General features: G+C 35.8%; 1 protein-coding gene across 2 annotated transcripts; it reads right to left on the reverse strand.

The window, feature by feature from the left end:
* Window positions 1-220: 220 nt before the first annotated feature.
* Window positions 221-18979, reverse strand: LOC129280967 (tRNA dimethylallyltransferase-like). Of its 2 annotated transcripts, XR_010296189.1 has the most exons (10): window positions 18716-18913; window positions 12272-12508; window positions 9778-10409; window positions 8804-8946; window positions 6832-6949; window positions 5337-5533; window positions 4152-4258; window positions 2981-3101; window positions 1684-2362; window positions 225-1223 (listed from the first exon to the last, which is right to left on the reverse strand). XR_010296189.1 is itself a non-coding variant. In XM_064111821.1 (9 exons), exons 1-9 carry the CDS (start codon window positions 18836-18838, stop codon window positions 2244-2246), a joined length of 1797 nt encoding a protein of 598 aa, XP_063967891.1. In that variant the 5' UTR covers window positions 18839-18979; the 3' UTR covers window positions 221-2243. The 2 variants fall into 2 exon arrangements, 1 of the variants encoding a protein (XP_063967891.1); XM_064111821.1 differs by having other exon boundaries at window positions 221-2362; window positions 18716-18979.
* Window positions 18980-20313: the final 1334 nt, after the last annotated feature.

A 20313-nucleotide genomic window follows, 5' to 3' on the forward strand; every position in this document is an offset into this window, starting at 1 on the left:
TAATTTCCAAGAATAACTTACAATCTTTCATGTAATATGAATTAATTTTTTTAATTTTACATGGAACAATACTTGCATATTCACCATCCAATTTCACTTTTTTCAGTTTTTAATCATTTGGATCATAAAGCTCAGTTTCTTTTCTCTTCCTATCTCTCTCTCTTGATTAATTAAGTCTTTTCCACTGTTATCAGTTAAGAAATATTAATGAATGCATGTCAATTCTGTTTATAAGAAAAAATATATTTATTTGTTTCATCATCTTTTAGTGCATAATTTAGTCGAGTAATTATCAGTTTAGTATGGCTAGATATAGAGGTGTGTTTCAGATAGATTATGACCGAGTCCGACAAAAGGTTGTTTAGAATCAATGGTTATGAAACCATCTTTTATGCAGATTTCATGCATTAATTAGTATTAATTATAGTTAATGTAAAATGCAAACTGAAAAAGCATCCGATAATGAAAGAACACTAATACCTCAATCACATTTGCTCTACAGCAACCGCACGGCGAGTCGGAAACAGCCGTTTTAACATTTTTTGTACCAGCTAAATAAAGGTGGCTTGAATAAAATGACTGTTTTCAACTCGCCGTAAGGCCACCGTAGAGCAAATGTGACCGAGGTAAGTATGAATTTAGCATGATGTGATGAGAGCAAGCATTCATTATTAGAAACTTTGATTATATCACATCATCTATCACATTATCATGACCGGTGTGTTGGCTCAGTTGGTAGAGCGTCCGTCTCACAACCGGGAGGTCGGGGGGTTCAAACCCCGGCCGCGTCAGACCAAAAGACGTTAAAAGATGGGAGTTGCTGCTACCCTGATTGGCGTTCAATGATTAAAGGGATAGAGCCTCATCGATCTGGAGTGGCTGCCGGGCCCACGATCAATTGGGCAAAGCAAATTTTCTGAGTATTTCATTTCATGTCTATTTTGAACTATAAAATATGGATTTTCATCATTATACAGAGTAGGTGCCACAGTATGTGTAATTGATGCATCAAAACTGCATCAAATATAGGCCATGGATTCAAGACCACCTTATAAGGCCAATAGGTTTGTCTGATAAGTCGTCTTTAACGGAAACCAAAACCCAAGAAGAGAAGCAATCTTTGTGGCAAGAGTAAAATAAGAGGAACAATTAAAAACAAGTTTCATCAAAATCGGTTATGAAATTAGCATGTTAAGGACGTTTAAAGAGTCTTGTTGTACTTTCTACAGGGATCCTCAAATGCTTCAGAATTGCAGATTTGTGGACAACTCTCCATTTGCTTTGTACACAAATTTTCAGATTTTCCCATTATCTCTCAAATTGCATCTTGCCTACTTCTGAGCATACCATATGTCGTGTGAAAATATAATTCAAACCATATACATCTATGTCAAGGTCAGGAGGAGACAATGTGAAATATGTAAAATAAAGGGGAAAATCTGAAACTTACAAATCAAATGGGAGAGTTGTCCACAAAATCAGCCATTTGAAGCATGTTTGTCAATTTTAGGATCCCCATAGAAAGTACAACAAGACTTTTTAAACTTCCATAACTCGCTAATTCTATAACCGATTTTGATGAAACAAGTTTTAAGCTGCTCCTCTCATTCTATTCTTTCTGATAAGATGGATTCTCTCCTTGTATTTTGGTTTCAGATCAAACGTTCAGAAAAAAAAATTTACTTCATGCAGTGTAGAAGTATAGTACACAGAAATATGCTGCCTCACTTTTGAGAGAATAATACCTCTGTCATAGGAATTACATACAGAGGCAGTAAAAGCATTTGTATTTTTAGTACGTAATCCCATATTGTAGATTAATAATTAATTTCAAAGTTGAAAGTGATAATTTTCACATGTGCAGACATAGTTACTCCATGTATAAAATTGCTACTTGGCATGGATGTGTACTTACATGACAAAGTGTAAGAATTGTTTAAATTTTGTTGATTACATATGTAAGAATACAAATTGTTACATGATTTACCAACTCTCAAGTCAGATCACGAAGCCTGGCATACCATTTTTTATTCATTCTCGGATGCGTCCGATTTGAAACACCACATCCCTGGACCACTGAATCATCAAGAACATATTGCACATTATTTTTCAATGTTATCGTCGATTTCACCTTTTATGTCGGGATCATCTCAGCCTATACTATCTTACAGGTGAATTGTTGATGTGAGTTTGTGTTTAGATCGTGGTGATGAGGGTAACATTTACGATGACAGCGACGGTGATTACGATGACGATAGTGATGATGACGATGCAGCTCCTTTCTTAGACCCTTCTTTCTCCATCAGTTCTCTCAGTCTCTTCTTTCTCGCTTGCTTCTGGTGTCTTCTCGATTGAAGATGAGCTTTATAAATGAATAAAACATCAAATGGAAACAGAATATGTGATGTGACTTGCAGGGATCGAACTTTGATGATTTCAGGGCAAGGCAGCTTTTCTACTGAGCATATTTCATTTATATATTACAGCACATTTTGAAAATAATAACAGACAAACCAAAGACTACAAGAGGGGCACTGAGGCCAAGTCTTAAATCATAGAAAGCCTTAGATTAATTTCAGCCCTGGATTTTGACGGATTTTTTCTTCTCATATACAACCAAGTAAAAAGCCATAAGAACATGTAAAATCGACATACAGTATGCACAATCTTCATTTGTAGCTCAATTCAATGTTGTGGAATGAATACTGAAGAAAAAGACATTAACAAATGGTCTAAGAGAATAAGTTCAGGACCTCATTGCATAAAAGTTACTTTTATGGTAACTTTGCAATCCAATTGTAACTTCCATAGAATTGGTTGTTCTGCATTGTTACCACGATAGATCTAGCATTCCATAGAAACATTGACTGAAATTCTTGTTTACTCTAAAGTCAAACCCAGATTTAATTGCGGAAAATACCATCCCACTCTGCAAGACTTCCAAAGGAAGTTTGTTGCCAATTTAGATGTAGTTAGTTACCTGTCCACTGCTGCTGGCCGACAAATTGCCTCCCCTTGCAGACATCACACACAAAGGTCTGGGAAAGGTCATTCACCTTCCGCTCTTCACACGGGAGTGGAGAAATCGGGGACTCCTTGCCCTGGTGAGGAAAATTTGATGATTGCCAATTTACAAACCCAAAAGTAACATTATGAAAAATAAATTTGCATTGAAAAAAAATATCTCCTTGCATATAAAGAAACAAGAGATTTTCACACATTCATAAGCACATTGAAATGGCACAAATTTTAATTTTGTTGAATATGGCACAGTGCATCACTTTGAACATTCACATTTAGAGCAGCAAGCACTAGGGCACCAGACCCCTCCAGGAGGTAGCTAGGAATTCCAGTGGGTGATGCAAAACTGTACTTTCGTAACTTAAGATCTCTTTTTTTTTTGGCTGCATTTATATTTGTAGTTGTTATATATTTATAAATATCCAAAGAAACAGCCATGAGCATCTCTGGACGGTGTGTGCGCTCAATAAGAAATCGCTATTATTATTTAACATCATACAAAATACATCCTGTGGTCTGTAATTTTGCTCATATGCTATTTGAATACATGTATCAAGGAATCATGATGTTAAAATAATAATACATGAATAGTGTATTGCACAGACCAGCAATGGCCATGGCCTTCGGAGTGCTTCTTGTACATAGACCTTATCGATCAAAAAATGGGCAGGGGCTTGGAGTATGCCAAACAAAGAGAATTACAGCAGCAGAAAACATTCCTGCAAACCCAATTCTTAATTGAACCTACAATTGCTTTGTATGCAGGAGCCTTGCAATTAGGGTAGCAACCATGGCAACAGAGCATTGCAAACAATCAAGTATTATACCAAATGATGTTTGGACCAAACTGTAATTTGGATCAAATGAGGTTTACCCATGATGTTGAGAGACAATCTAAAAATCAAGCCATCTGCTAGTAATCAAATAGATACAAACAGTGGGAAGAGAACAGACAGATATGTTCCAGCTAAATGTCAGTAAAGACCTTCTAACTCTGGCAATGAATCAAGTCATATGGAACCACAGAAAAATAATTATATAGTTTTTTTTACCAAAGAAAAAGCAACATATAGACTGGTGCTAGTTGTATTCATTTTCTTTAGAGTCTTTAGAAAGAACTGTCAACCCACCTGCATAACTGCTTCTAGAATCCTGGTAGCTGGCCCAAGGACGTTCCGGTCCCATTCATCCGGTTTGGTGGAGTCTAACCCAAAGACAGACGGAGAATTGTCGCCTCCTGGTGAATGAAATAAATAAATAGTGTCTTCATTTTTTAAACACATTTACGTTTTGGAAAGAATCGCACTAATAAAATGGATGAGCAAATTTTCTTCAAAGTTAAGATGGAGCATTATGGCCAAGTGGATAAGTCTCCTCACAATGAAGCAGTGGGCCGTGGGTTTGAATCCCAGCTGTAGCGTAGTTTCCTTCAGCAAGAAACTCATTCACATTGTGCTGCATTCTGCCAACTTACTTTATTACCCTAGATTTTTTGAGAGATTCAAAAGGGCTTGCAACATTTACTAACATAATCATATCATGGCATGCTATCACGTTAAACATCCCCCTACTCTACGAGGTGTTGGGTTATGTGACCAACAATTCTGTGAAATGCTACGAGCAAAATTGTCGTTGAAAACAGCCTAAAACACTCTTGCATGGTATATAGCCAACCATCTGACACAGGTACTTTTTTAAATAGAATCTGAATACCCCAAGGGTTCCATGGAATACCACCAGAATTTCTCTTATTTTACGAAAATGCAAAAATTTACTGAAACACAAAGGCAGGTTGCAATTGGAGATTAAACTGCTTTATAGGTTACCACTCTGCAGAATTGAAATTAATACAGGAAAGTTTATTTAAAAGGTGAGACTTTCACGTTTGGTTGCACAACACATTGCTATCTTTGTGCGGGTTCATTTTGGTGTGTGACGTCATGATTAGTCTTACTAACAAGCGCTTGCTATTTTAAAATCTTGAAAAACTGGTGGGTAAAGTGCGTACATTTGTAGAGACTCGTGTCACGTATGTGCAAAACTAGCTTTTTGTGATTTATCGGTGTGCAAAATGACAAAGTGGAGAACTATTGAATAGGAAAAGAAGCCAATAAACTATACCTGGAATGGGCTTGGGGGAACTTGCTCAGAACAGAAGAAACTGGCACTCAGCTGTGGAGGCCTTATGCACTGAAAAGTGCAAAGAGCATCAAGTCAGTAAGTCTATTCGAGCTGGGTTATTTTTTGTGATTTTTTTTTAAAGGATTTTAGGAATAATTCTCACTCACTAGGACATATCATAAAACTACCCTTACTCTTCAAGAATCTATTCCTGATCCACTTGAGCTGTCTACGGGCGTACTGTCTGGTTGCCGTCTTGAGCCTCTCGATGCTCTCCTCGAGCAACCGCTGACCCTCGTCACTGTGCTTCCTATCCTCATCGATGACGAGATACGGGTGGAACTCCTTGAAACCTATTGACTGGAAAATGCCTTGGGTGTACATCTCTTCTCTGCAGCAATTTGAAAGGTGACGAAAATTAAAAATGGTAGGAAATAACACAATGTTATATCTAGATGTGCTCCAGAAGGTAACAAGTGGAACGCCTCTGGCAGTCTCGCCTGCATTACGTAATTTAATATAGCAGCAGTGCTAACTTTGAAAACTACTATAAAATAATCATTCACAAAAACATCATTCATATAATGACATAATACCACGTTCATTGACCATAAATGACATTTGAACGGAGACTTAAGACTGTCAACTACACCCATGTCCACATTTCATTCACTCTATCCATAAACTTTCAAACTTATGATGGCACTTCAACAATTACCCCAACATAGCCTAAGTTTATTGACCTTAACTGACCTTTGACTTGGTTTTGTGACCTGAAACTCACAGGGGATGTTCAGTGATGCTTGATTACTCTTATATCCCAAGTTTTATGAACTAGATCCATAAACTTTCACGATTATGATAGTAATTCAACAAATACCCCCAACTTGACCAAAGTTCATTGACCCTAAATGACCTTTGACCTTGGTCACGTGACCTGAAACTCAAGCAGGATGTTCACTAATACTTGATTAATCTTATGTCCAAGTTTCATGAACTAGGTCCATACACTTTCTAAGTTATGATGTCATTTCAAAAACTTAACCTTCGGTTAAGATTTTGAAAATAATTTTCCCAACATGGTCTACATGTAAGTTCATTGACCCTAAATGACCTTTGACCTTGGTCATGTGACCTGAAACTCAGGCAGGATGTTCAGTAATACTTGATTAACCTTATGTCCAAGTTTCATGAACTAGGTCCATATACTTTTTAAGTTATGATGTCATTTCAAAAACTTAACCTTAGGTTAAGATTTGATGTTGACGCCGCCGCCGCCGGAAAAGCGGCGCCTATACATGTACATGTAGTCTCGCTCTGCTATGCAGGCGAGACAAAAATAAATGAACACTTTGCAAACAACATTCCAACATTTAACACTGACAATTCTAGCTGTGTACAGGTACAATGTACATGAACTTTTCAAACAGTCTGCAATATTTTGGGGGCTGAAAAGGGGTGTAGATTTATGGATGGATGGAAAATGTTCTTTTCTTCTTTTCTTCAAAAAGCATGTCTAGAAAAATAATGGGGAAGATAATACATGAAGATTCCATATGGTATCATGGCACTTTTAATTCCAAACAGATAATACACACATAATTAGTTATGGTGAAAGTGATGGGACAAACTATAATTTCTAGAGCAATTTGAATGTAGCTATATCTTTCAATTCTGAATATAACTCACTCTTTGATTTGACCAGCTAGTCTCTGCTCATTGTACTCTTTGTGGAAATCTTCCAGTTCCCTCACTAGTCCTGCATTCATCATGCTATCTACTCTCTTGTCAAGCCTGGTATCCAAGACTAGTTAATAATGACAATGATTTAGAACAGTATTATAACAAGTCAAAGAAAATTACTGCAAATCTTGATTTTAAAAATGATGACAATTTTCTTTTTTTTACATGAATACCTTACACTTTAAGAATCAACAAAACAAAACTAGTTTTGATCAAGAAATATAGTCTGGAACAATTGTGCCTCAGGAAACCACTAACATGTAGTCTGAGCTCCAAGACCATGATCGCTAATACCATTTGGTCCAATTTATTTATTTGGTAGCCCATTCATAGCTTTACGAAACACCAACCTGCTGCCCGTAACACAAAGCTTAGCAATGATCATAGAACATCTTTTCTATGATTGATTCCATTGACTACAATGTACAATCAATTGTAAGAATCGAGCATACGATCAATTGCAAACCTTTGTGTCACTGGACCGAGGTGGGTGTTAAAAGCTGTTTGTAAAGAAACACACAGCTTTAAACGTGACTGGGCCATGTTCTCTGGGCAGCAACATAGCGATACATGTATATCATTTGGCACAAGATAGGGTCACCAGTCATACATAAAATCATTCATGACTAACAGGCAGCTTCACAAAAAACCACAAAAACTACACATCAGGGCTCCATTACACAAAGATTAGCGATCAATCACTATAAAATTAACTGACCAATCAAGATCAATATTACACGTGCATTCGGCGTGAAATACTGACAAGGAACGAATCAGAAGTGTTCTCTCATATTTGCTATTCATCGCTAATCTTTGTGTTACAGAGCCCTGATCATCTTCCTTTCAGTACGCATACATACATGTAGTACATTCCAAGTTGATTCATCAAACAGTTCTTATGTTCTCACAAGAATTAAAATGGGAAGGACAAAGAGATAACCCCTAAAAACAAATATCTCCTGCCTTTACCAGATTGTTCTGTCTGAACCCAGAATACACATGGATCTCTGTACCTGAAAGGTCCAAAAAGATGACTACCCACTTCCCGGCCTGTCTGTTCCTTGAAAAGATTGCAATGACATACATTTACCTGTACCTAATGTAACATAGAAATGCTTACCAGATTGCTCTGTTTGAACCCAGAAGACACAATGATCTCTGTACCGAAAAGTACTACAAGATCTGGCTACCCCCTTCCTGGCCTCTCTGTTCCTTGAGAAGATCACTATGACATACATTTAACTGTACCTAATGTAACATAGAAGTGCTTACCAGATTGCTCTGTTTGAACCCAGAAGACACAATGATCTCTGAACCTGAAAGGTACAACAAGATCTGGCTACCCCCTTCCTGGCCTCTCTGTTCCTTGAGAAGATCACTATGACATACATTTACCAGTACCTAATGTAACATAGAAATGCTTACCAGATTGCTCTGTTTGAACCCAGAAGACACAATGATCTCTGAACCTGAAAGGTACAACAAGATCTGGCTACCCCCTTCCTGGCCTCTCTGTTCCTTGAGAAGATCACTATGACATACATTTACCTGTACCTAATGTAAAATAGAAATGCTTACCAGATTGCTTTGTTTGAACCAGATGACACATGGATCTTGGTATCTGAGGGGTCCTGACTTTACCAGATTGTTCTGTCTGAACCCAGAATACACATGGATCTCTGTATCTGAGGGGTCCACCAAGACGGCTACCCCCTTGCTGGTCCATATGTTATGCAGTTACCTATGTGCCTCATGTAATATATTTGTTCTGTCTGAACCCAGAAAACACAATGATCTCTGTACCTGAAAGGTACAACAAGATCTGGCTACCCCGGGCCCTTCCTGGCCTCTCTGTTCCTTTAGAAGATCACTATGACATACATTTACCTGTACCCTAATGAAATATAGAAATGCTTACCAGATTGCTCTGTTTGAACCCAGAATACACAAGGATCTTTGTATCTGAGGGGTCCACCAAGATGGCTACCCCCTTCCTGGTCTCTCTGTTCCTTGAGAAGATCACTATGACATACTCCATGCTGTTCATACACCTGTAGGCTCCTGCAAAAATGAATGGATTTGCAAATAATCTGTTACCATGCAACTAGAACTACAGGAAATTTCGACCATTGGATAATTGCAAGAAACTTGAGATCAATTGCAAGTCTATTTTTGGTCACAAAATCAATCATGTCTTGCAATTAATTACTATTTTGCACTTTACTGACCTACTCTGCTTCTTGCATCAAGGAATACAAATTTGACATGCTATCACTAAAATTGATCTATCAGTTGTAAAATTTGGACTGAAATTAGAAATTGATTGAAAATATTTTCTTGCAACACCCTCTTAGTCAAATCTATTTGGAGCACAGAAATTGTTTTTCGACTGAGAAGAGGTTTAACATTTAGAAAAGTTATAACAAATATATCGCATTATTTGGTCTAAAAATTACTTTGACTCGAGCAAATATGGAGGGTCAATGTTCCGCATGTTTACCTGGATGTAGTTTCTGCACAAAGCCTATTGGAGTTGAGGAATTCAATAGTCAATATATGATAGGTTAATCTTAAGAAGATCAAGCATGAAGAGGCAGGAATACAACAAAAATTTCAGCATGAATTATCAGCTATAAGCCTTATCCCCCTCCCCTCCCCCAATGTTAAACATCAATTTTCATTTGACTGCTTGACTTTTTTTAAAGATCAGATTTTTCATTTGAAAATCAATGAAAAATCTGATCTTTTAAAAAAAGTAAAAAGTTTTAAAAACCCATGAGCCCTACATATGAATAATTTGTGGTATAGTCTATGAAAAATGTGTATTGTATTGAACTCAAATTGAATTATTTCTTTTGTTTTCTTACTTTTTGTGAATTTGTGTTTGTTTACCTGATTATTTTCCTCCTGTCGTTGGGGTGCAATTTATCAGCCATTTGAGGATCGATCTCTTGTAGGAGTTCATGAAGCTCGCTACTATCCATCTTAGTGACATCCACATCGATATCTTCTTCAACTGTTTCTTTCACAACACCTCCAATGACACAACCCTTTTGGGTATGGTCTTTCAGGTTTTCTGATTGGCCAACTTTACCTGAATTGACATGCATCATTGGTAACACAACATGTGATTGGTCAGTTCTCATGATGACTTGGTGTGATCTTGGTTCTACATGGTCACAACCCACTTCTGTCCTGGCCTTTGATTGGTCAACGTCCCTGGATTTCTCCATCCCTGATTGGTCCGATCCTTCACATGTATGATGATCAGTGAGTTCTGAGTGGCTGTTTGTCACAAAACTGTCATTTCCTGGAGGTATTGTAACTTGCAGATCACATTGTTCTTCCTGCTTCCTTCGTGGCTCTTGGGTTGTTCTCTGTGACTGTGAAAGAGTTCTTTCTTGGGGAAGGGTCCCTTCTGAGTTCCCACAAGACCTAATACCTTGGATGACTCTACGTCTGAGTCTCAATTTCTCAACATCACCCCTGGTTTCAAACATAAGGCCTTCAGAACTGCCATTCTCCTATTAATGAGGAATTAGAAACAAATGAAATGAATATAAACAAATTCTCTGAACTGAAGCAAGACATGAGTTTAAACAGACTTTCATGCATGACACATTTAACAAACTCTCAAAAGACAACAAGTGGAACGCCTCTGGCAGTCTTGCCTGCATTACGCAATTTAATATAGCAGCAGTGCTAACTTTGAAAACTACTATAAAATAATCATTCACAAAAACATCATTCATATAATGACATAATACCACGTTCATTGACCATAAATGACATTTGAACGGAGACTTAAGACTGTCAACTACACCCATGTCCACATTTCATTCACTCTATCCATAAACTTTCAAAGTTATGATGGCACTTCAACAATTACCCCAACATGGCCTAAGTTTATTGACCTTAACTGACCTTTGACTTGGTTTTGTGACCTGAAACTCACAGGGGATGTTCAGTGATGCTTGATTACTCTTATATCCCAAGTTTTATGAACTAGATCCATAAACTTTCACAGTTAGGATGGTAATTCAACAAATACCCCCAACACGGCCAAAGTTCATTGACCTTTAATGACCTTTGACCATGGTCATGTGACCTGAAACTCGTACAGGATGTTCAGTGATACTTAATTACTCTTATGTCCAAGTTTTATGAACTAGATCCATAAACTTTCAGAGCTAGGATAGTAATTTAACATATACCCCCAACACGGCCAAAGTTCATTGACCTTAAATGACCATTGACGATGGTCATGTGACCTGAAACTCGCACAGGATATTCAGTGGTACTTGATTAAACTAATGTCCAAGTTTCATGAACTAAATCCATAAATTTTCAAAGTTATGATGGTAATTCAACAAATACCCCCAACTTGGCCAAAGTTCATTGACCCTAAATGACCTTTGACCTTGGTCATGTGACCTGAAACTCAGGCAGGATATTCACTAATACTTGATTAACCTTATGTACAAGTTTCATGGACTAGATCCATAAATTTTCTAAGTTATGATAGTAATTCAACAAATACCCCCAACTTGACCAAAGTTCATTGACCCTAAATGACCTTTGACCTTGGTCACGTGACCTGAAACTCGAGCAGGATGTTTACTAAGACTTGATTAACCTTATGCCCAAGTTTCATGAACTAGGTCCATATACTTTCTAAGTTATGATGTCATTTCAAAAACTTAACCTTCGGTTAAGATTTTGAAAATAATTTTCCCAACATGGTCTAAGTTCATTGACCCTAAATGACCTTTGACCTTGGTCATGTGACCTGAAACTCAGGCAGGATGTTCAGTAATACTTGATCAACCTTATGTCCAAGTTTCATGAACTAGGTCTATATACTTCCTAATTTATGATGTCATTTCAAAAACTTAACCTTAGGTTAAGATTTGATGTTGACGCCGCCGCCGTCGGAAAAGCGGCGCCTATAGTCTCGCTCTGCTATGCAGGCGAGACAAAAACATTGGTGGAACATAAAAAGACACACTGTTAAAGTTTAAGTATTAGGCCAGTGATGACTGTAATGAGTGTTTCGAGAAAATATGCAAACTTGAGAATGCTATAAATTTCTTATTTTACCTCTATAGTTGATTATGATATTCTCAGCATAAGATTTGTTTGACATTTCTCTATCAGTTCAAATCAACTTGTACTTGGGGTGGGCTTGGTATTGAATGTCAATGAAATAAAAACATCTTGAGAATAGAGAGTGATCCCCAAATTTTTAAGCCTGAAATATATGTACAGTATGTACATAAGAATACAATTAGGAAGTGCAGGTTGTATGACTTGTATCTTTTACAAGAGTAAACCAAAATATGCAGCTTACAGAAGATATTATATTGAAATTCATGACTGAAAATACCTCCTCTGTCAACAGAACTTTCCAGAGCAAGGCTTCGATGTAATAATTGGTCCCTCCAACTATTATGGGTAATCTTCCTCTACTAACCAACCCATCTATGAGTGGAATGACCCGATTCCTGAAGTCAACAACAGTGAAGCGCTGTAGGGGGTGGACCGTTCCAAGTGCATGATGGGGGCATTGCTCCTGCTCCTCTGGCGTGACTTTATTTGTTATGATGTCCAGGCCTTTGTACACCTAACAAACAGGAGAACGAAAAAACATAAATGTATGGCCCTCCAATTAACAATATACCAATAAGCACTTGACATGACCCGTCATAGTCCCTTCTGGTATTAATGCAGGCAAAAGCAAAAAATCCTTTTAATATTAGAGCTACTCTCAATATCTTACTACCTGAGTCTGCAACATCGGATAAGCTTTAACATTGCAACAAATGGAGATTTTTCAGGGCTCCTTTTTTTTTAAGTTTCCATGGCTCTTCTGAACATTTCAGAGGCAATATTGCCCCTGTACCAATGACATCAAAATGTAAGTCTTTATAACGCCATTTGCTCACAGGGCAATCACATGCAAATATGCATTTGTGTATTCATGACGATTGTTTCAATATTTCAAGATTTAAATCAATTTGGGGAAATTTGAAAGCAAATGACTGAAAGGGGTTGCAGAGGATGATAAATACCTCAATTTATTTCCCGAACATGTAGATACATGTACCAATATAAGGAGAAAAATAAGGTATTTAATTTTAATTCTAAAGTAAACAAATTTTTTCTGAAAACATAATGCATTTTCCCCCTTAAAAGAAAAAAAAATTGGTTAGTTGTCAGTAGAGTTCAATGTACTAGTATATGGGCTCAACTTCATCAGCAAGGCAAGTTTTATACTTAATATAAATTCTTGAACCCAGAAAAAACACACCAAAAAAAAATGAATTTGAAGAATGGATCATTACAAGTAAAATATGTTTCTATAAATGTTCTCTATCCAGAAAGATATCATGCAAAATAGATGTACATGTATGTTTATGTTCAGGTAAATGTTCTTGTAATTACCACTTTTGCAACTGATCATATACATGTATTTGCTTTGTGGCACTGGGCTTTTGTAAGTTATGCATTTTCTGATCTTCTCTTTGTGTAATTGACACCTTTCTTTCATGTAAAAAAATTCATACAAGTCTGATTTTAGAATCCAATACATGAAGGAAATAAAACAAATAAAACTCATTACTGTATCCTAAACAAGAAGACAAAAAGGAGCAAAAATTCAGCTCCTTTCAAATATATCTATAGGCCACTTGTGTTTTGTAACTAAGAAATAAATGCCATTTCTTGTAGATTTCAAGTTTCTTTTTAGTTCTTAATTTTTTAAAATTAAATTAAAAAGAGGTGACAATCTTCCAACTTTATTTGTCAAACAGTTCTACTGGCAGATATTTGAAAAAAAAATAGAGAACTGATTTTACTGAAAAGCTGAAAAGTAATCATATATATGAATTTATGTATTTTGTGAAAATAATTACTATTAAGCTCTTTTTTCATAACTCAAATTACCTTGATGACAATTTTTTAATTAATTAGAAATATGTTTAAGTTGCATTATATGACAAAATAGAATGAGGACAATTCCCCTTATTAATTTTCATTCCAACTTATGATGTCATCCTTCCTTCCATTTCCTTATACCATCTGTAATAGCTCTATGCTTATACATTGGATCACTGCCATAGGACATTCTTGGGGGCATTGGGACCTCGATAAGGTGGAAAAAAACTGCAAAGGTAGTCAGACTTTCAGGCACCGTCCATTGTACAAAATTCAGATATCTAATACAAAATTTTAATTTGTGATATCAAAATTGTATAATCAATAACTAATTTCACTCAAATAATTTCATAACTAAAAGAAAATATAAATAAAATCGAAAGACAATTAATCCCGCGGACAAGCCTTGTCGCCATCACTGTGTGCATTAAAGTAGTAATCCAGAAGCTCAAAAGTCATACATGTAATTTCATATGCGCCAAGCGGTATTATAAATTTCTTTGAAGGGGTCATATAAAGAGCAGATTGCTTATAAAAAGAAGTGAATCCTCTTTCCTTCATGGCTCAGATTCAGAATCATCTCTGGTAAATCCATGATAAATCCAAGAGGAAAAAAACCACAAGATCGAGTCAGTATTTATTAAAGTTGATTAGCCTATATATGGATAACATTCAGACTAGCCAGGAGGCTTCTATAGAGAGTAAAAATCATTCACTATTAAACGTGTGCTTTCCACGGAGCGAGAGATTGCGTCCCATTCATGTGCATGTACCGTGAAAAATACTGAAATTTTCTCCCCAGAGATTTTACTTTCCTTCTAAAAGATCTAGCCCTAAATCATGTAAATGAGATACAACTTAATTGCCGACATTTATACGATATGATTATAATAATAATTGTTCATAATCACGTATTAAATTTTAGTATTTGTTAAATAATAATTTTTATCTATAAATTGTTCTTTAAAACGGCTTTTTGTAACATCGCTAATCGAAGGTACGTCATAACGAAGCAGTTCAAGGGTCAGACCAATTGTATTTGCTTTGTTGACAAACGGATCGAGGGATCTACACGAGATCGGTCTGGTAAGAAACCTTCAATTTTTCACCTTTTTATTTACCAATTTTTTTAACCTTCATACGCCTAAGGCGTATGAAGGTGTCAAAATAAATCACAAACATTTACGTGATTTCTATCTACAAAGATGGATTTCCTAGGGAAATCCATCTTTGTTTTGATGTGTCTCTTATGGGAGGCATTTCAAGGCTCCATGATGAAGAAGTATATGTCAAAATATTAAAAAATTTCATCATGGAGTCCTCAAGGCTAGGCTCCGGCCTGCAAAGCGGCCCGGAGCTCCCTGGCCTGGGTTAACCGGCTTAACTTAAGTAGGGTGTCTGGAGAAAAATATTATTTTTCTTATTTCAAGAAAATATCACATTTTCTTTGTGAATTTGAAGAGAAATGACCTTCAGACTGACAGAAATGTAACATTTTTGAAAAAAATCTGATTATTGGCTGCAAAAAAGAAGAATGAAATTAGGTCAATTTTCAGCATTTCTCTGCCATAGACTGTGTAGTTAAGAAATGGACACACACAAATCCACATTTTTAGCTTCTGAGAGCTGTTATAAATTTATAATGCCAAAAACTTGTCCATAAAGAGTCCAATAGGATTTTTTATGCTCTTTCTGATGGTATGATTTTTATAAAGATTTGGAAACCAGATCACAATGAAAAATTGCGACAAAGTGAAAAATTATGCAAAACAGAAATGTCATTTTCCCATAGAAAACGCATGGGGAAATGGCAATCTCAACACACACAAAAATAAGGGTTTGCAATTTATCTCTAAATCCTTATTTCAAATGATCATATAAACTTGTCCTTACTGTCAAAAGAAGCCCCTGAATTTTCTCTTTCCATACATGCCAAACACAAGTTAATAATCAATTTAGATCACATTTTTCTAGTAGCCTGAACTTCCCGAAAAAAATGTGCCATATTTTCCCCTTAATCAGCCTGTCTTATAATGACACTTTTCAGTGTGCTTCAGACACCCTAACTTAAGTTCCCAACCAAAAGTAAGAAGAAAACAAAGAAGAAAGAGAGAACGAAAGAAGGGGGGTTTGGAGAGTAGTTTTATTTAGGTATGTGCGAATACGGGCGCATCGCGAGCGCTGGTTTTGGCAGCACGGTTTTCGCACGGGTTTTGCTGCAAGTGGCATCGCCTCTGTCTGGGCGGCTCATCGAAAATGGGGTTTAATGCGCATGCGCACATAGTTAATGCAATCTCGTGCCTTTATACAGACAGTTGAAAATGTGCTCTTTCTGTACATATAAGTTTCAATGTGGATACTTGCCTGTAAAGTGTGGATATCGGAGCTTGAAAGTTCATCAAATTTTTGGATGCGCAAATGATCGAAATTTTTTTATTGTAAGTAAAAGTACGATCCAATTATGTATATGAATTGTTTTGGAATATATTCAAATTGACAAAAAAAGTAAAATTAAAAGATTCTCTCGTGGAGCAGTCCAGATATAAGAGGAGCGAGCTACCCTTGTCACAGCCGGTCTCTCGGCAGTCGAGCTGCCCGATGCGGTGGGCTCCCGTCGGTCTTTCGGCAGTCGAGCTACCGGTACCCGATGCGGAGGGCTTGGTGACGGGAGCGGTCGATAGTGAGTCGTTCATGCTGGATTGAACTAGATCTAAATTGTTTACTTGATAATATTGTGCCTTGTTCTGAAAATGTCTGTCATTATACCGTAGATTGTTATTCTGATACATTTTGTCACAAAAACATTCTATCCTCCTAAGGTTATAGAGTCAACATGTTTTTTACTTTGATTGTTCAATCATGTTTTATCATTTGGAAACTGGATTCTTTTGGAAGTGGAATATTAATGTTGACTTATTAAATTAAAATGCAAAATCTATAGTGTTTCTTTTTTTTTCTTTTGTAGAAAAAAAAAATATTTTGAAACTTTTCAATCATGTTTCATTATTTTGAGACTGGATTTGCTTTTGAAAGGGGAATATCATAAATGTTGACTTTTTTAATTAAAATGCAAAAATTATGTGTATTTTTTAGTTTCTTTTTCAAATTATTGTATTGTTTATTTTTTCATTTTTTTGGTCATATTTCATTATTTGGAGACTAGATTTGCTTTTGAAAGGAGAATATCTTAAATGTTGATTTTTTTATTAAAATGCACGAGCTAGATGTTGTTTATTTTTTTGTTGTAATTTTTTTCACTCTTGTAAGAAAATACATGAAAACTCAGAGGAAAGAATATTTCATTTCCAGATGGGTCTAAGTCCTGTATTTATGTTTTCTTTATTCATTGTACTATTAATTTTTTTATTCACTTTTCTTTTTTTTAGGGGTGCAGGTGGGGGTTGTGTTTTGAATTGGAAAATGGGGATGGGATTATCATTGGTACAAGTTTTTGTGTCACTTTTGTTTCTCTTGTTTTTAGTGCTTGTTTGGAGTTTTGATGTCTGTTTTGTTGTTGTTTAGAGCTTTTTATATATTTTTCCTGGTTGTTTTTTGTTTTGTTTTGAAAGAAATAGACCACTCTTTTCCTTTTCTTTTGGCTTCGACTAATAATTTGAATTTATTTATTTTTCTTTAAAAAGAGAGCTCAAACAGGGCCTTTCTTCCGGGTGTAGTACAGACCTCTGGGTAGAGTATTTTCGTGCCTTTGTAATACAATGTATGTATACAAATATAAGAAATTGACAGCTGATAGAATATGTTAAAATTTAATTTTCGTCCTTCTTGATACTTGAAATAAATTGCATACAATTCTACATACATATTTTACACTCAGCTGCTCATTCCTTCTAAAAAAATGTAATCACATGTCCATTGTCTCTCAAATCAAAAGCTACATATTATACATGTATAACAAATTGTTGAAACAATAGAATACATAAGGAATTGGTGAAACAATCAAATACATCAGAAAAAAGCACACATATTTTTATTTGGTCATACAAAGTACAAAAGAATTTTTTTATATGTAAAAAAGGACCCCCGTACATACACATATACAAAATTACAATACTAAGTTGAAAAAGAGCTTGTAATTTATATAAGAAAAACAATACTTTAGACAAATTCATTTAGGAAATTATCTACATGATGCTGTTTTGATGCCAACTAAATTATATGAATTGTCTATCATAATCATCTTCATGTGGCAAAAAAAGAGGCGAGTAATTGTGATTTTGTGTTATTTGCATAATTAATTAGAATTAATTAGAAGAAATTATTTTACACATAATAAGAAAAATTACAAGATGAATTGATACACATCATTCATCAATTGAGCCTTCTCTCACCTTTCCATTGATACCTAAATTACTTCATAGGGCTCAAAAACAAAGAAGTTAGAGCCTGTTGATGACTTGGGTTCAAAATGGTCACAAAATGGTCACAAAAATCGGTTCTGTACTCTAATTGACTTTACATTAAGACAATGACCACAAATTTGGATGAATAAGCGCGACTTAAACTTGAAAAAATTTATAATTTCTCGATGAAAATTAAAGTTCTTGGTATCATTTTAAAGGTCTTTTTAAGAGCTTTCAAGTGATACCAAAATTATTCATATTTGATGATTTTCATTTTTTTTGTCACATACCTATTTTATTTTTAAAATTAATGGAGGGGATATATTTAGTATGCCTTTAAAAGTGTAATAATTTTGCTTCTCTTCCACTTACACTACAGTCTGTAGAGTAGTGTAAGTGGAAGAGAAACAGACAACGACGGCGGAGCTCCCCCCCCCCCCCCCCCCCCCCCCCCCCCCCGTTGCCTGGAAGGGAAACAAAATTGTCTACGTGTGGGACTGAGCTAAGACAGGTAGAGCTAATCCTATGATCACCTGCATTGAGTCTGCACTTATAATCTCCCCGTTGAATCTTCTTCCTAGTTCTAGTGCCAGTCTTGACTTTCCAGCTCCTGTTGCACCAAGCACTACAACTACTGGACATCGAAATGCTTGCATTTTATTCACTTTTTTCCTCGAAATCCGAGCTCACGTTCATTGTAGATGGTAAAAGACAACACACAAATCCAATTTGAAAAAAAAAGCGACCGCGTCACGTCAATGCATGCGCACGCCAAATCACGGTCCAAATATACTGATAATTGTCTATATGAAAACGATAATGATTAAAGATAAAGATAAGTAACATAATGAACGTGTCTAGTTTTATTGTGTGTTTTTTTTTCTTGGGGGGGGGCAAAATTATCCATTATATATAGGATCCGAAACTTCTTTCTATTCATCTTAAGTAATTGTGAATTAAGAATGTGCAATATCTTCCAGGTTGGTTTTTTATATTCTCTTCTCCTTTTCCTCCTCTTCTCTCTCTCCTCCTTTTCTTTCTTCTTTCGTTCTGTCTGTCTGTCTCTCTTTCTTTCTTTCTTAATTCCTTACCATTTACTAATTTTTTATACTCCCTCTCCCCTCCTCTTTCTTTTTCTTATTCTTTTTTTTTCTCGTCCTCCTTTATTCTTCTTCTTCTCCTTCACATTCATCTTCTCTTTTTTTTATTCCTTTTCTTTACCTCTTTTTTCTTCTTCTCCTTTTTTTCTTCCTCTTTTTCTTCTTCTTCTTCTTTTCTCTCTCTTTTTTCTTCTCCTTTTTTCATCTTCTTCCTTCTTACCCAGTTCTCCCCCATCTCTTCCTCCTTCCCATTCGAACTATCCTAATTTATTCTGACCGATCTGGTCCCCCTGGTTTGACCATTTAAACCATTCATGTGTACGTTTCACTTTACGAAATGCGGTCAGTTTAATTTGTTCCCCCCCCCCCTGTTTCATGTGAGTATTTTGTCAACTTTGAATAGATATTCTTTTTTCATTCCCTGCTTATTCTTCATATTCCGTTTTCTTTTTTATGTTATATTTTATATTCCTCCTCCTTGCACGTCTTCCCTGGTCTTCGATCTTTATTCACTATACTGATTATTTCCCTTTTTGTTTTGATATTAATGTACAGTATATATTGTTTCGTATATCTTAATTACTAGTTTTTAAATATTCATTTGATATGTAATTGTGTATCTAATTGTACTGCTTTCATTTTTGCATTGTCAATAATCCAACTGTCAAGGTTGCAATGAGTTAATAAATAAAAATAATAAATGAATAAATTCTTCTCTTCTTCTTCTTCTTCTTCTACGAGTTCATTTTCTGCGAATTATTTTTATGTTATAAGGGAAAGTGAAAAATTGTCAAATACAACAATAATTGATAAATAAGCCCACTTGTGCTCCCCTCTTTTATCAAGTCAAAATGTTTTAGCTCGCGTTATGCGCTTCATTTTGCTTAGTGAGATTCGCATCGATCTTTTTCATGATTTTTTTTAATGAAATGGTTAAAATGTAATGTCTATATAGGCCTATATAATCTCGCGCTTTGCCTTATTTGCTAGGGGCATATCCCTATAGGGAGATATACAATAAAATACAGTAA

Source organism: Lytechinus pictus, chromosome 17 (assembly GCF_037042905.1).
Source record: "Lytechinus pictus isolate F3 Inbred chromosome 17, Lp3.0, whole genome shotgun sequence".
Classification (NCBI taxonomy): Eukaryota; Metazoa; Echinodermata; class Echinoidea; order Temnopleuroida; family Toxopneustidae; genus Lytechinus; species Lytechinus pictus.

Coding starts and splice junctions, on each gene's coding strand:
- LOC129280967 (XM_064111821.1), bottom strand. CDS start 18,838: ATGCAAGCATTTCGATGTCCAGTAGTTGTAGTGCTTGGTGCAACAGGA. Junction 12,509..18,715: donor TAAGTGCAGACTCAATGCAG/GTGATCATAGGA, acceptor CCTGTTTGTTAG/GTGTACAAAGGCCTGGACAT. Junction 3,102..4,151: donor TTCTAGAAGCAGTTATGCAG/GTGGGTTGACAG, acceptor TTTCCTCACCAG/GGCAAGGAGTCCCCGATTTC.